This window comes from Podarcis tiliguerta (genome assembly GCF_965153285.1).
Source record: "Podarcis tiliguerta genome assembly, chromosome: 5".
Lineage (NCBI taxonomy): Eukaryota > Metazoa > Chordata > Lepidosauria > Squamata > Lacertidae > Podarcis > Podarcis tiliguerta.
The window spans coordinates 42,514,109-42,531,964 of NC_139538.1; the positions used below are offsets into that span (position 1 = coordinate 42,514,109).

Here is a 17,856-nt window from a genome sequence, read left to right on the forward strand (position 1 = left end):
CTTCTGCATTCTCTCTGTCATGGGATAGATAAAACACGACAGGGCTTTTCATTGTCTGACAAAATTACCCTGCCAGGCTTAGCTTATCAAATTAGTAATTATTTTGGCTCCTTTCAGCATGACTCTTCTATGTCAAGACATTTTAAAATATTATTTTGTAAATTCCACTGAGATATGAGTTGTATCCCTTGTGTGTGAAGCTTCACGGGGAAAGGGAAAAGCAAAACTTTGAAGAGCATCTTGTTGTATAATTATAGACTATCATCCAAACCTCAGTTGCATAGAGACCACAACTTTATGCATTTAAGGATGCATTTAACCCTTTACAGTCTTGCCTCAAAGTAAAACTACAATCCTAAGCACACTTACCAGGGAGTGAGTCACACGGAACACAGTTGGATGTAGAATCATAGGCTGGATTCAACTGAGTTTCACTAGGTCTTCTGCTAGCACTACAGGCCCTTTTGCTCTTCACTCCACCCCCACCCCCAAATTGGGCTGAGGGAACCTCCAGAACAGCATGCTGGGAGAGTGGGACTGTTCTTTCTGGAAAGCTAAAAAGATTGCACTGATGGAATCATCTCTTTAGCACTACACTGAATTCCTCCCATACGAATTGGAACAGAACTCAGTCATCTAGGCCAGCAACCTGCTGATGAAGGAACAAAATGACTACAGCATCCCAAATAGATGGCAATCTAGCCTCTGCTTAAATTAAAAGCCTCCAGCAAAAGGAGAGTCCAACACCTTTCAAGGCAGCCTATTCCTCTGTTGAACAGCTCATACCATCAGAATGTTTTCCTAGACTTCGGTCAAAATCGTCTTTCTTGTAATTTGTACCTGTTGGTTCAGATTCCACCCACTGGATCAATTTGGGAGTGGGGGGAGTACCATAATCTACGTAAGAGAGCCCTTCAAATATCTAATGAGGCTCTCTTTTCATCTCTTTTCATTTCTTCTTCAGACGAACCCAATTCCTTTCATTTTTCTTCATAGGACTTCATTTCCAGACTGTTTGTTACCTATGTCACTCTCCTCTGTATATGTTTCAGTTTGTCAAGTTGCTTCCCAAACTGCAGTATCCAGAAAAGGAGAGTTTATTCTAGGTGAGGTCTGACCAAACCAAAATAGTTTTTACTTCTCAAGGTCTGGACACTATACTTCTATTGTATAGTGTATACTTCTATTGTATATTGTATAGATGCAGCCTAAAACTCCCTTGCCTTTTCAGCTGTCAACCTGAATTGCTGGCTCATATTTAGCTTATGGTCTCCTAAAATCTCTAGATCATTTTCACATGTACTGCCATCAAACCAGATGTCATCCATGCTGTACTTGTGCCTAATTTTGCCTACTTAAATGCAGAACTTTACATTTAACTATTGAAATTCATGTTTGTCTTTGCCCAATTCTCCATCCTGTCAAGTTCATCTTGAATTCTGCTTCTGACAAGTGAGATAAGCTACCCTTCCAATTTTTTGTCATCTGCAAATTTGATGAGCATTCCTCACTATTCCTTTGTCGAAGTCATTAAGGAAGATGTTGAACAACAGTGGACCAGGGCAGAATTCTGCAGCACCCCACATATTACTTCTCTCCAAGCTACTGAGGAGCCAGCGATGAGCATTCATTGAGTATGCTCCATCAGTCAACTATAAATCCCTCTAATGGTAGCATTGTTTATCCCACATTTTAGCAGCTTGCCAACAAGAATACTGTAGAGGATACTATCAAAATTCTTGCTGAAATCAAGATATTCTATGTCTACAACATTCCTTTCATCTACCCAACTAGTAGCTCTATCAACAAAACAAGAAAATAAGGTTAGTCTGGCATGACTTGCTCTTGAGAAACCCATCCTGGCTCTTTGTAATCGCAGCATTCTTTTCTAAACGCTCACAGACTGACCACTTAATGAACTGTTTTAGACCATTCTGTGTAAACATGTACAGGATTATGCTGTTATTGAATGGGACTTTCTTTTGGGTAGTCATGCATAGGATTAAGTCCCATTGACAAATGGGAAAATCACAGGCTGAACTGCAGGCACAACCCCAGAGTGTTGTAAAGTAAGATTTTTTAAAATGTGCTACTTGGAACTATTGTAACAAGGAAAGCAAAGCAATAGCTAGGTCAAGTCAGCTTTACACAAAAGAATTTAAGAAGCATGAGGAAGATCTATTCCATTTTTAAAAGAAAAAACTCCTAAAATGGAAGTCAACAGTGCTACATTTACAGCTTTGGAACAGGATAAAAACAGTAGCCAGTTTTTGGTGAATGGCAGAGCAAATCCTCAATCTATAAAAAACAAAAAGGGGAGTAATTTATTCATTGCTATTAAGTATCCATTAACCTTGAATGCAGAGGTGGAAAAAATACTTCAAACACTTCAGTGTCGTCAGAATCAACCCATTAGGTACCTGGGTGACAAGGTACTTCTAATTTTCCTATTTTAATCAATGTTAATTATTTTCTACAGAAGCACAAAATCAAAATGTATATCAGCAGAATTAACAGAAGTAATTATATCAAACCTAAGCAAGTTGGAAAAATCCACTGTGGTGCCTAAAAGTGGGAAATAATTCTTCAGTCCTCCAGAAAGTTGTATCTAGATATCTAACAGTCAGATTAGGATTTTCAGAAGCAAACATCTAGAATTATATACAGTACATCTAAAGACATTTAAGAACCTTGGCAACCAAGGCAAGTAGAGCACAGATAAGGGAAATAGGATCTGGTGCAGAATTTAAATGCAAAGCTTTCAGAATGGAACTAATCAACTGATAGTTAAAAAGCTCTCAAAGTGTTTATGAGGGAACCCATAGAATTGTGGCACCCCACTTTCCCCCTTGTCCTTACCGAGAAATTACACCCTCACTTTGGCTCTTTATGCTACAAGTATCACCTAAACAAGCTGTGTATACTCTGTAACACCTCTGTGATGCAATAGGGGTCCTTCTCTTGATCACCTTTTTAACTCTTTACTAGCTTAAAGAAACACAGAATATTAGGATATAGCATAATCTCAAAAATGATGTATGTTGGTGGGGATTACAGAAGAAAAAAACAATTAAAGGGCTCAACTGGATGATGCTAAACAGGAAAAAAGAGTAAGTATTCCTATCTAGTCTTTTTACAAAGAAATCCTTTTTATTCTATACTGGTCTCTGTGGTAACAACAGGGTGCCTATATTATTGTTATAACTGCCTTTCCCTTTATAGAAGGACAAAGGTTAATTGCTTTTCTGGAGGTCACCCGGCAAGCCAACATCAGAGTCAAGAACAAGACCCAAACTTCCTTATTCCGACACATTATTTAACCATTTCGTTACCACTCCCTTTCGCACCAGTGCAAAAAGCTTTAGGTTCCATTCAGATTCTTGAATCCAGTGAGATTTACTTGGTCACTTAACCCCCATATGCCACAAGAAGTAACTAAGAGACTTCAGGTAATTCAGTGTGGCTTTCAACCCATCCTTTAGGAATATGATTGTTTATGTAAGCTGCTTTGAGAACAAAAAACAATAAGAACAATAACTACATCAAGCAGCAGCATCTACTGTTTTGCAACCATTTCATACCATAAAGTATTGTGTGTGTGAACAGGTATCTTCAGCAGCCTCTGGAAAATGGCAAGGAATTCCAGAGGGGATACCACTTAGAAAAGGATCTGCTCTTGTAGCCACCTAAATTAGAATGTGTTTTTTAAATTTAGGAACTAGATCTCTTTTTCTATTACTTCTGGCATCTAGTCCATTTATGATTTCAAAACTGTCAACATGTTGAATTCTGTTCAGAAACTGGAAGCCAGTTCAGTTCTTTGAGTCCTCATATTATGTTCCCCGCCTACCCCCAGTTCTTAATACCCTGGCCACCACATTCTGTACCAGGTAAATTTTCTGAATGAGTAAAAAATAGCCCACAAGCATTGCATTACACTAGCCCAATCTAACACCCACACACCCACACCCCAGGATCAACTGCCAAGCCAGACAGAGCTGGTAAAAGGTATTCCTAGCAACAGATGCCACCATAAAGTCAAGATAGAATGCTTTGTCCAGATCTCCTGACTGCTGATCCACTCCTCAAAGGGATGCTACCTGGTCCACAACAGGTCAATTACCTATCCCCCACATCAACAGAACCATCCATACCAGCATCTCCAACTCAACTGGTCTGAACTTCAGTTTATTTGCTATCATCCAATCCATCAGGATCACTGGGAATGAAGGAAGAGAAATAAAGCTGGATACCATCAGCATTACAGCATGGCAAGCAACCTCCCCCTGTGATTTTACATAGTTGTTATACACTGTATAATAAACAGCATAAGATGGATACCCCACAATATCTCTCTTCATATCACCTTCTGGAACAAGTTACCGATTGTAACACAGTCCTGCTGACCCCCAGTCCTGACAAGTGGTCCAGAAGGATATTAAGTCAACAGTATCAAACACTGCTGTGAGATCCAGAAGAATCAAGATCAAAATCCATTAGCTGGCAAACGTTGTCCGCCAAAGTGACCTTGGCAGTCCAAGTCCCTCTATGGGTCCTGAAGCTAGACAAATTCTAGCAAGCTTGATGATCAACTGTGAACATCCTGCAAACTTCTGGCATGTTTGAAGCCACCACCCAGCAATAAGCTTGCTAAATAATAATCTATGAGGAAGAAGTCACCAAACCCAATATTAACTTGGGCAACACATTCTTCCTTGGCTTTCTGCAAGACTGGACACATGCTATATAAACATCAATAAAAACCTGACAATTTTATTTAAAAATTAAGCAGGTTAGATTTGCACAATTTCAGCTGCTTAAATCGGGGATAACAATTGAACAGAACCTGTGCAGAGTTGCCTACATTCAATATTATAACCTTTTGTCCTTAATAGCGGACTGTGTCCAGTCTTGCAAAAATCCATCTTCCTTCATCTCATTTGTAACACAAACTGTTTTAAGATCAAATTAATATACTTTTACAGGGGCATTTTATGCATTCCATTTAAGCCAAGCGCAAGATCAAGAGTGTGCAATACAAAGGGGAAACTCCACAGCCATGACAAGAGACTGCTGCGATGACACTGGGGTTTGCACACAAGCCAAATTTTTCCAACTGCTAAAGGACCAGTCAAGGTTAAGAAAGAAATGCTAACTCTCCCTATAATTTCAGATGAACTAAGATAAACAATCATATGCATCCAGTTGAGCTGAAACATCACCCAAAATGTTTAGAGTGGGATGATTTATCTCCATTTAAAATTAAGGTGCTTTTAGGCAGTGTAAGACGTACCATCTCTGTTATTCAGGTGCACTGTTAAGCAATTCAGGTAACATAAACAGTTGACATTAGTCCTATAACGATTTATCTTGACAAATGCTGCCACTGCACTGTCAGAGGTTGTATTACCACAGTTAATACTTCAAGCAAATGTAAACCTTTTCCACCTAGGGCTGTTTTAAATATTCCACTGTTTCCATTTTTGAGCTGTAAACAGCAAGGGGAGGGGGAGGTCAGGAAGATTTCCTGACAAACCTTTTAACTGTGATAATATTCACCCTTTTTCAATATTGTTTTCTGCCATTTTTTCCCTTTGTGACCAACCATATCTGTTCACATAACTGGGGGCAAACCAAGCCAACTGAAAGGGAAGTAAGGTAAGGTAGGTAAAAGTAAAGGACCCCTGGACAGTTAAGTCCAGCCAAAGGAAATTATGGGGTGCGGCATTCATCTCACTTCAGGCCGAGGGAGCCTGAAGTGCTTTCTGACAGAAAGCAAAGACAGCTTTCCGAGTCATGTGGCCAGCATGACTAAACCACTGCTGGCACAACAGACCACTATGACGCAAGCCAGAGTGCACAGAAACACTGTTTACCTTCCCGCTGCAGTGGTACCTATTTATCTATTGAACATTGTGTTAAGCACTTTTAAGGTATTACCACAAATCCAAAATATGTATGCAGTACATTTTAAAGGGGAAATGATTATATTACAGTAGTACCTCTGGTTACAAACTTAATTCATTCCAGAGGTCTGTTCTTAACCCGAAACCATTCTTAACCTGAGGCGTTAATGGGGCCTCCCGCTGCCGCACAACTTCCGCTCGCATCCCAGGGCAAAGTTCACTACCAGGAGCATCTACTTCCAGGTTAGCCCATCACCCAAAGCGTTCGTAAGGAGGACAGTACATAACCTGAGGTTCCACTGTACATTTTTGGGCCAGCAACTCATGCACATTGGGCAAAGCATTAAAGGAATGGATAGAACTGAATAGGTCCCTAACAGTTTTCAACAGAGAAGAGGGAGGGAGAGGGAAGCTAAGTACTACCCATTCATGTATTTCAATATAATACTGCCTGGGCAAGTAGTATTTTAATTAGGTCAGTAAATGCAAAGACAACATGAGTACTTCAGTCAACATGAAAATTAATGAGCAGATTGAGGTTCTGATTTCCAGTGGTAGTGGCAAAAGTAGCCTTTAAGAAAAAGAGAAGGGGGACTACTTAGGACAGAATCTATTTTTTAGCAGTTCTCTTAGCCAAGGTCCTGCACAGAAAAGAACAAAGCTATTTCAACAATGATCTTGCGTTCGATCGCACTAGGGATAGATTCTAGCACCCTCAACTGAGCTCTTGCTGCAAACAGTCTTGTACGTTACTAATAGTTTAGAGGTGGTATGCAGATGAAACTAAAGACCTACTATAAGGTTTCCGATGTTATTTTCTTTGAGGAAGGGATCTCACGTTTCTTTGCTGATCTCTCTGTAACAATCCAAAATGTTTCGTGCATAAAATAAACTAGTCCTGCTGGGCTGCTTGCAGAGCAAAGAAAATGAGAGACCCCAAGATTCTCTCCTCCCACTTAAAACTTGAGGTTTCATTCTTTTATTTTCTCCTACTCAGTTCAAGGAGTTCTTTATCCATTTGTTTCATTAGGCACAGAGCACCAGAGAGACTTTCATTCTAACAGTCGCCTTCAAAACTGTAGTTGCCACAACAACCAGATGCAGCTTAGCTGCATTGTTCTCATTTGTTAGTACCATGACACAATCGTTCCATCTTCCTACAATGAAGCAACTTTTCATTTCTACTTTTCAAGGATGTTACATTTCCCCACAAAGATACAGATGTGCCATGAGTGTGCATGTGTCATACATGCAAAGTTGAAAACAAGATTCTTTTGGGAGAATTGTTATACTAGATTTGTTTTGAGATGTTGACAGCAATTGCTAGAGCCAGGCTGCTGAAACATCTAAAGCTTGGCCTTTAATAATCACCAAAGTAATATAGCGCCAGACCACATCTGAGCAGGGACTCCCAATAGTGTCAGATTGTGTCAAACTGCAGGATTGTTATGGGATGCGAGCAAATGTCCACACTTGTTTTACCCAATCAAATCTGAATTAGGCTCTAGATGCAAGCCTCCTGTGTATTAACCCACTGGCCTCCCTGTTATTACCACCACCACAGACCTTCACATTTGAAGGCTAATTTTAATTCAGCAATTTGAGTTGTTGCTGCAGATCTTGCTATACATTGCCCCACTCTCCCTTCTGATGATCCTTGTTTGAACTTTTACTCACGAGAAGTGCAAACAGGAGATGCACACAACATGCAGACATACAACACTCACAAATATATAGATGTAGTGAATATCTGATTACACATCACCATGAGGGTATTGAACTGTATGTGTACTTGACCAATGAAACAAACACAAGTTTTCTGGTGCAAGCCCTCACAAGAGATGAGAAACAGTAACACAGTCCAACCTGCTTTAGCCATGCTTGGTATCCAGAAGATGAAAGTTGGAATCCATCTTTAGGCATGTGTATTCTGGGCTAGGAGAGAATAGACATAAGAGACCTCCTTTTACATTGAGACCTGGCTAGCCTACCCTTATTTCCAGGTGAACGTAAACACCAAACACACTCTCAGCCATACACATAAAGATGCATTCTTCAGGGGAATTGCAGGGAGGCTGCTACTCTATATAGCATAAATAATAGACCCTTAGGAAAAGAAAGATGATAAAGAATGCCCAACTCACAGAGGATTTTGCGCAGGTAAACATCTCTAGAACAATTAACCCACGTAATACAGCTATAGCGTGGCCCACCGACACCCAAGATCGTCCATTAAGCTTTTTTGGGGAGATTCTTCACGGCAGCCGCAGGAATATAAGTAGTGTGGGTTTTTTTAATTAAAAAAAAAATATTCACCATCCGTGTATAAGATGACCCCCAATTTTTGACAAAAAAAAAGGAAATTATTAAAGCAAAAATAAGCAAAAACATTTTGTCTTGTACATGGAAAAATACAATAGTTCACATACCATGGATGGGGATCATTGTATGCACGCTACTTAAGGAGAATTTCTTAGGTGATGGCCACTTCCCTCCAATCTAATTTATACACGTACAACGTCATCTTCAAGTTCGCCCTGAGAAAATCTGACCTCTTCACAGCCTACTGCTGGAAAGGGTAAGGGGTTCAAGCAGCTACGTGCTTGTTCCTTACAGCCTTTTTTGTTAAAGGATGCATATATGAGCCCATACAGCACCAAACCCCTTCATTTTCTTCTGACATGCCTGATCTAAAACTCTATGCAAACAGGATAACCACAATTAGAGCCGCTTTTTGATGTGGGAATTCTACTTGAAGAGCACAACAACTCACAGAGCATCAGTTTAAAACAGTGATTGTTCAAAATGTGTTCTGAAGAACCCTGGGGGTTCCTTGAAAGCTTGTGAGATAATTCTCAATGAGAAGACCAGAAAAGGCAGCGGCGCTTCCTTAATAGTTTCCCCCACCTATTATTAATTACAGTGGACGCTTGGGTTGTGAACGTGATCTGTGCAGGATGCACATTCACAACCTGCAGCGGCGCTTCTGCGCATGCGCGACTGCCGAGATCCGGAAGTAACCCGTTCTGGTACTTCCGGGTTTCAGCGGTCCATAACCCGAAAAAACGCAACCTGAAGTGTCTGTAACCTGACTGTATTACTATTATTATTAATTACATTTATATCCTACGCTCATTCTGAAGGAGTCCAGGGCAGCACCTTCTCCTAAAATGAACAGCCAATAGTTATATGCATTCCAAGATGCACTATAAGTTCAGGCAGGGCAATAATAAGGCTTAGCAGGTTTATCCAGAGCTCTATAGGTATCGATTGTAAATTCTAGAATACATTCCAGATGTTCCACAACATACAGAGAATGAGCAGGCATTAAAACGGCAAACACAGTTCAGTGTAAGCAAGTGTAAAATAATGCATAGTGGGGCAAAAAAACCCTAACTTCACATATACACTTGGGACAGAATTGGCCCTGGTCACTCAAATGGATGATCTTCTTTCTGAGAGGGACTGAGGAAGTTTACCTTTGTTGCTCTTAACAGACTATCAAAGGGTGGTGACCAAAATAAGTGCATTTTCTGCTGCTGCCCCTGTTCTGTGGGTTGCCCTTCCCTCTACCATATGTGAAGCAGCAACCTCAGTTGCTTCACACATCTTTTTGCTCAGGCTTTCCCTGACCCATGAGGTTTATGTATGCAAATCCCCTGAATCTCTGTATTACTTACTTTTTAGATTGTTTCATTGTTTTTAGTTTGTGTTTTTGGTTTAATGAATATTGTTTTTATATTGCACACAGTGTACAGCACTTAAGAGATTTTGAAAATATTAAGCTGTTCAGAAAAGCTTCTAAATAAACAAATGCACTGATGTGGTCTGAACTGGCAGCAACAGACTAGAAAGGGAGCGTCGGGACTTAGCGGATAACTTGATGAACATGTCGACCCAGCAGCTGTGAAAAAAAGGTGCATTCCGCGTTAGGGATCATTGGAAAAGGGATTGAAAATGAAATGGCCAACAACAAAATGCTGTTATACCCATCAATGGTGCAACCACATTTGGAACACTGTGTATAGTTCTGGTCACCACACATCAAAAAGGATGTTGCAGACCTGGAAAAGAGGTTTTAAAAGGGCAGCCTAAAATATTCAGGGGCCATAGCAACTCCCTTGTGAAGAAAAGTTATGATATTTGGAGCTCTTTTTAAAAAATGATAGAGGTATATAAAATTATGCACGGTGGGTAGAAAGTGGATAGGCACCTCTCATAATAGCAGAACCAAGAGTCAACTAATGAAGCTAAACAGTTTAAAAAAGGATCAGTATTGTGGCTGATGCTGTCCATATGTGACTGGTACAGACTTGCATTCTCACAACAGAATTTCACCTTCTCCACCCACAGCAAACCCTCAAAATCTGTTATGGAGGGTTGAGATCCCCTCTGGAGCAGCTTTCAGGAGCATATGGAGGGCTGCAGGAGGAAGGAGAGGAAGGAGAAATCCCACTGCATGCGTGGAAGTACTTCTTCATACAGTTCACAGTTATGGAATTTGCTACAAGATGCAACCATTCTATACAAGTTTTACAAGCATGATCCCATGGGAACCCTCCCTACCCCATCATGCAGTGTATTACCCAGCCTAACACCTGCCAAATTCCAATTCTGTAATGTGCTGCAGCAACCCAAACACTGTATTTAATATGTAGCCTACTTCTAGGGCTGCCTTCTCAACAGTCTCCCTCCCACGATGTACTAAAGTCATTAGCTCGTTCTGATTTCAAACTGGCCATCTTTTCCCTGCAATCTTTAACTGACTTTTTGTTTTATTACCTTCCTTTACCCCTTCTTCCATTTTTAACTTAATGGATCTAGCAGTCTCTAGTGAGGTCTGAAAAGGCTGTTTTCTCAGAATGAGTCAATATTTTAAATTCTATGGAATGCATTTGTTTCCCCCCTAAAAAATAAATATAAAAATGCAGCCTTTAAAAGACAGACATTAAATTACAGACCTCAGTTCCTATTTTCTAAGCCTAATACAACCCCTGAAGGCTTACAATATTTGAATCACAGCTGGAGCCATGGTTACCATACAGTTTAAATATCAGCTTCTTTACTGTGCAATTTGTTTTAAAAATCAAATCAGAGGCTGTGTCATAAACAAGTGCTAATTAAGTAGCAAGCAAGAAGAGGGCTTTCTGTGCAAGAAAGGTTCTTAAATATCTGCCTCTCCAATCTTGTAAGAAAGGATAAATAAAGCCAGCTGGGAAAATTATGGGCCAAAACTGGCATGAGACATACACACACAAACAAAACTGTGGCTGGCACTAACCCTCCAGTGTTATTCCTTTCAGATGAGAGTCAAGAGGCTACAGATTATGATAAGCTTCTTGCTTTTAGGTGAACAATGCCAAGTTAGCATGGCAATGTGAGTTTGATCACATAATTCTGTGAGGGCATAAGCATATTCCTACGCAGCCTCTATGCTTCAAGCCACTCAATTCTGAAACAATAGAAATCAAAACTGCAGCTCCCTTTTGGCACCACAGAACTACTGCTGGGATGGCAGAATATTTATTATTTTTATGTAGTCCTTTGGACAGATGCATTTTGTTAACAACAAGAACCCTGTAATTTATTGCAATCCCCTATTTGGCAAAATTCATTTATTCTTAGCTAAATGCTTAGCTAAGAATAAATGAATTTTTAATACAGTTTTTAGAAACACTTGTCACTGCTTCAGCATTTCCATTTAGTGAATAGGACTGATGTTGCTCTCAGCAGGGGGTGATATTTTAATGATGCAATGCTGCACTTCCTAGAAGACAGACAAGCCTCATGAGGCAGATTATAGGACTAAAGAAACTCAGATCCCATTAAAAGCAGACAGCTCCAGACCATTTTTAAAATTAATTTTGTTTAATGATAAAATGTGCTATAACAGGTGGGTAGCCAATTGTAAAATTAACCAAAACATAGTTAAAGGAACAGAAGAATGTTAGAAAAGCAAATACAATAATGCTCCCACTACCAATTTACCAGATGCATCTGTGGAAATACTGGCACCTATCAATACTTCATTTTCGCTGTCTACAAAGCAGGTGCAGTGCCTACATTCCTTTAAGCTTACATCAAGTCAGACCATTAGTCCATCTAACTCAGTACTGTCTACACTGACTGGCAGCAGCTCTCCAGAGTTTCAGACAGAAATCTCCCCCAGCCCTATCTGGAAATGCTGACGATTGAACATAGGACCTTTTACCACTGCACCACAATCCTTCCTTGCTTTATCAAAGCCTGAAATGTTCAGAAACATTCACAGCAAGAAATATATTTGAATGAGTTGCCTTCAACAAAAGCTTGTTGCAAAGAGGCTTTTGCTTTTAGTTAACCATGGCTTCCCATTTCATCCAAACTGGGAGTCATGATTTAATATTAACTATGGCTGTTTCAAAACAAGCCACAGTTGGTGATGATGACCACAGTTCCCAGTCCAGACAAAATGGCAAATTACAGTAAACTAGAAATTGAAGCAAAAGCTTCTGAGCATGTATGAAGATGAAAGGGGAGCGGGAGAATGTGTGATCCCGGAGGCAGTTAGGCTCATTCATCATAGTGCTAAACCATGGTTTAGCATTACATCTGAATCTTGCACTGTGTCTTTCTCATCTCTATCTTCCCATAACTCCTATCCAGTCAAAAACTTAGCAGCTAGTATTGTTTTGATTTACTCCACTAACAAGAACTATAATTTAGCACTAACTACTCATGAGGAATTATAGTTCTGCTGGTTGGTGAGCAATTTGCCAAGGAAGACCAGTTTAGCCACTTAAAATAAATATCCACCTGCATATACTAGCACTAATCAGGGCGTGAAATTAAACTTTTTATTCAGTAGAAAATAACTGCTGCAAGGCGGCGATTTAGTGGAAAGCAAATATTAAGGTCAACCTATTCTTCCCAGTGCCTACAGTAGATATGCTAGGAGAGAGGGCATGGAGCACCAAATTCCACTTTTCTAAGTCCATGAAGCTAAATACTTCAATGATGCGTTAGCAAATTTACCATTTGCTTTTACTAATTGCATATATTTAATGAAGCAAACAAAGCAAAAAGCTAAAACAAAATGCTGTTAACTTGAACCCTGCACTCTCCTTGCATTGCCCCCCTAAAGCAACTAAAGAACTGAGTCCATTTGCGCACCCCTAAAGCAACTAAAGAATCGAGTCACATCATGAAGACTCAAATCATTCATTTATGTACCAAATTCACAAAATATTTATTTCTCTTTCTCTCTTTTTTCAAAAAAGCCTAACACACAATGATATCCATTGGTACAATGTGCACATCTCTTGAAAGGAACACTGATTCATCATGTGTGAAGTTCTTTGACCCCAAAGAATTTCCCTTCCACTGCAATAAAGAGAGCTGGCCCTTGCACACGTGCTAAACAGCTCCCTCCTTTGAAAGAAATACAGGGATCTGGATTGAGGTGGCGGTTAACGTTGCCTTTCAAAAGAACAAATGTTCAGTTATTGAATATAGAGCAGCATATGCTCATTAGATATTTGCAAAACAAGTAGCGATAGAGTGTGATGTTTATTCAAACCCAACTGTTAAAATTTATATTTACAGCCCACTCTTTCCCAAAAGCTTGGGGTGAATAACAAATTTAAAAACAAATCTGGAATTCCCATTAGAAGTAAAACAACAAAGTAAAAAGACTTCCTTGCTCTGAGAATGTAAAATAATATTCCTCAAAATATTTTTTTTAAAAAAATATGAAAAAGCACGTAAGAGACAAGCCAGATGTTGTCTACAGAGAGACAAATCTATTTTGGCTCACAGCAAAGTGTTACGACTACCAAGGGAACTCATTTGAGCAACTCAGACATTTTGTATAGCTTAAGCCAGCCTTGTATTTAACCACTCGCCTGGTCACCATGGGTGACAAGGAATTACATGCAGTTAAGTAGGCTGAAAGCTGTCAGAGGGACAGTCATCTGACAGTCCCTGCATTTCTATGCTGGGTGTAAGGAGAGAAAACCTTCTCTTTCATGCCCAGCATGCAACACTTTTTGCTAGCCAGTTTTTTACATATAAGTGGGGATGGCAGAGGAGAGATTGAGTGTTCCATCCGCCAGTCCTTCTCCTGACCACAAAACAGGCTAGTAAATTTTTTTTGCAGGCTAGTCATTTTTGTGGCCTTATTTACAAGGCTGGCTCAAGCTCTAAGAGTTATTTATGGCCCAATCCTTTCTGTTGCTGCATGAGCAAACAAGCAGGTGGAATCAGGCTCCACACCTCTCTACCAAGCAGTGCCTACACTATGAGCTGACTCAAGACATCAAGCCAACAGTGTGGATCAACCTAATTGTTGTAAACAGGCACCACTGTCAGATGTGGTTTAGTGGCAGAGCACAAAGCCATTACTGAGCATGGAAAAGGGTTGAGAGGTATCAGAACTGGGAAGGAATGAAGGCAGCTTGCATGCTAATGTAAAACCCGTAACTGAACCAGCTACACTGGTGTAGTCCTACCCAACCAATACCCTGTAGTAACTGACAGGCAGCACTACAGGATGGACTTACCTCACTTCCACCACACAAATGCAAGTTACATTTTTAAATGCTAATCTCTGCACTCACAGATACACATGTCTATAGGATCACCATGTCAGTCTATCAAGCTGACTTACTAAAGATCAGGTCATCAACTCAAGCTGCAGTGTCAGTATTTTCAGCAATGCAATGAGAAAGCTCTCTGTTTTGAAGAAAGCGGGAGCAAGAGAATATGGCACATTTCATAATTTGTACTAGCCAAGTCCCTGAAAGGAGACTCCACGTCTTCGACATGGGGTGGGGTGCGGGGAGAGAAATACTCTGCAACAGTGGCTATAAAGATGCTGTCCATGAGCTGGTAAAGGAAACGGGTAATTTAATAATGAAAATAAAATAATAATCTAGCTAAACTCTGTTTAGATCATCAGGGTTTAAATCTCCTGAAATTTAAGTTCCTGAAGAGTTGGGGATTTCCCCCCTATAAGATTTAAGTGCTTTGGGTGAGGAATGAAGAAGGGATGGCACAGAGTTAATGTCTTCTCATTCACTACCCACACCATAACTCTTCTGGCAAAAATGCAGAATATTCAAAAATGCCAAATTAAAAGTACCACAAGGAAAAAGGGGGTTAGAAATGAGTTGCAAAGGTATTTAATTAGAACTCTATACTAATAAGGTTTAACTCCATGCACTGGTAATTAGATTAAGCTGAAGTGGTTGCTAGTCCATTCATGAAAACAGATGTTGCTTCACAGAACCTTGATATCTTTCTTAAATACCTTTGAAAACAAGGATCAGAAAATATGAACTCTTATAAAAGGGGCTTTATTGTATTTTTATAGCATATTACATACCTTGTAAGAATCAGTTTGTTAAGTGTGAATGTCAGTTTTATTCTCTGTCCCCCTTTTTCCTGGCTATTTACAAGCTTTGTAAGAAATTGTTCTTTAATTAAGTCTAAACATAGTTTTATATAAATGGATTCCTGGAATTAAAAACGTTCAGTCTTAAGAAATGATTGTTACAGAGACTGTAAGAGGCCGTAAAAAAAAGAATGCCACTTTAAACAAAGATTTCTCATTTTAATTAAAAAGATAATCATCAGAACATTCCTACATTTAACAGAACCATTTGAAGCTACTTTGGGTGGGGGGAAGCCTTCTTTTTGATGCAGGCATATGTAGTGTAGTTTAGATGATATTTAATCAAAGTCCCAGCCAAGGCTATTCTATTGTGTTTTTAAGGACTGTATCTGCAATTTTAGTAGTTTAGTCAAATACATACATTGCTTATTAAACTCATCCATTGTATGCTTGCAAATGGTTGCAACATAATCCAAAACTAATTTAAAGAATCATCTTGGGTTTTGTGGATTTCCTAAATTAAAGACTTCAAACAGAACATTTGATTCCAATATAACAGTAGTATACACCATGCAAGCCACAGACTTGGTTTACAGCCTACATTTTGGCAGCGGCAGCTTTTCTATATTGATAAGCATCCATTGTTTGGAGACGCAAAAAGCTAGCAAAGCTTTAGGCAACTGGTACACACACAACACTTATTCACCCTTATTCAATTTCCCCTGAAAGAAGTATCAGTCTGACTTGGTTCACATGTCATGCTAACCCAAACCATGGCTTATTGTGACCACACAAACCCTCAGAAAGGAGCGCAAAGCCATTTTGCTCCTCCCCAGTCATTCTGGCTGCTGCACCATGGTTTGGCTTAGTGTGTCATCCAAACCTGGGCTCATGATTTAGCTCTCTCAGATTAACCATGAGCTATAAACCTTGAATGCAGCTTGTGGTTAGTCTGGAGAGAGGAGGAGAGTTCTGATGACCAGAAAACCACAAGAGAGAGCATTCTTGTGGTTGTTTGGGGAGCAGCGTAGCTTGTGTGGGTATTATTACAATCTATATTGTAAGCCGCCTTGATTCAATCAAAAAGCAGGGTAGAAATCATCTGTATAAAAAAGTGGACTCAGGATGCTGCAAGACCATGCAGTATAGGAATGGAAACTATGACTGACTTTTCTTACCAACCCAAAATGTTTATTCTGCATAATATTGAGCATGAACACTACATCCTCAGGGAGTAAATATGTACTCTTTTTCCAGCTAGTTTTAGTAATTTCATAGTGTGCATTGGAATGATTTCAAACTAATAATGCCCTTGGTTATCGCTATTTCCCGTGGTGCACTGGTCTTCAAATAGTGGGTCGGGACCCACTACCGGGCTGTGGTCTGATCAAAAGTGGATTGCAGTAACAGCACTACCACCATGCAGATATATATCATGAATAATTAAGAAATAGGGCCCAAATCTATGCTTGGGTTAAACATGGGTCCCTGGTCTGAAAAGGCTAAAGACTAGTCCTGTAGCATAATTTCAACTACTCAGCTGCAGAATCTAAAAGACAAATTTGTTGTAGTAAAAAACAACAACAAAAACACATTAATCAAAGGGTGAACTTAATTTTACCATTACAACAACAGATTTGTGGCTATGATGTTTTCAGAACGTTCTGCAGAACAGTAATAGTCTTATGAAAGGCTGGAACGGAGCACATTTTGTGAAAGACAGCGCTCCCAAAGGTCTACACATAGAATGAAAGGGAGCAAAGTTACAATTATTAGACATTCAGACATTATCAGAGAACTTTTGTTCTCTCTCCTATGGGACAGAATCTCCTAAGGAGAAACTAATACAACTGGGAAGTTTGGGACCAGTGGCCTATGGCATCTATTATCCCTTTCCTATTCAATGTGCAAAATACTTCCAATGTTTCATAAAGTGCAGTAATCTGAAGCAAAAGTATAAATCTTATCTATTATGCAACCTAAAAATTAGCAAAGCTAGTTAATACACCCGTTGTGTTAACTTTTTTTAAAAAATGATATAAACTTTTCACCAAATAGGTCTCAAAGTGGCTTACAACAATAAAAATATACAATTCAACTCAATTTTAAGTGATCCCTCAAACCAACATCTAGATCAGGGTAGCCAATGTGGTATCCTCCAGATGTTGTTAAACTACAATTCCCATTACCCTTGGCCTTTGGCTGCTAGCTGCAGCTGATGGGAATTGGTGGCCTCCAGATGTTGTTGGACTACAGATCTAGTCAGTCACTGACTGGTGGAGGGACAAAGAAACTGGAGGTGAATCACTACAAGACAAAAGGGTGCTGATCTTATATATGAGGAAAGGGGAAACCAGTGGCCCTCCTACTGTTATCAGTCTACAATTCTCATTAGCCACAGCATGGATGGTGAAAGGGAAGGGAAGATACTGTTGTAGCCCAATATCATCAATAGGGCCAGAGGTTCCACACACTGATTATAGACAACTTCATAAAGGATAAGGCTATCAGTGACTATAGGTGTGTATTACTTCCAAGATCAGAGGTAGAATGCCTCCAAATAGCAGTTACTGGGGG

General features: G+C 39.7%; 1 protein-coding gene across 12 annotated transcripts in view; it reads right to left on the reverse strand.

Annotated features, from left to right (window-relative positions):
* Positions 1-17,856, reverse strand: part of BTRC (beta-transducin repeat containing E3 ubiquitin protein ligase) — a 121,747-nt gene that overhangs the window by 98,325 nt on the left and 5,566 nt on the right. For 7 of the 12 annotated variants that reach the window (XM_083443820.1, XM_083443822.1, XM_083443825.1 and 4 more), the window contains exon 2: positions 7,773-7,841. The exons of the other annotated variants lie outside the window; for them this stretch is intronic. In XM_083443820.1, coding sequence (XP_083299946.1) covers positions 7,773-7,841 — 69 coding nt within the window. The remainder of the gene's footprint in view (positions 1-7,772; positions 7,842-17,856) is intronic. 12 annotated transcript variants of the gene reach the window in all.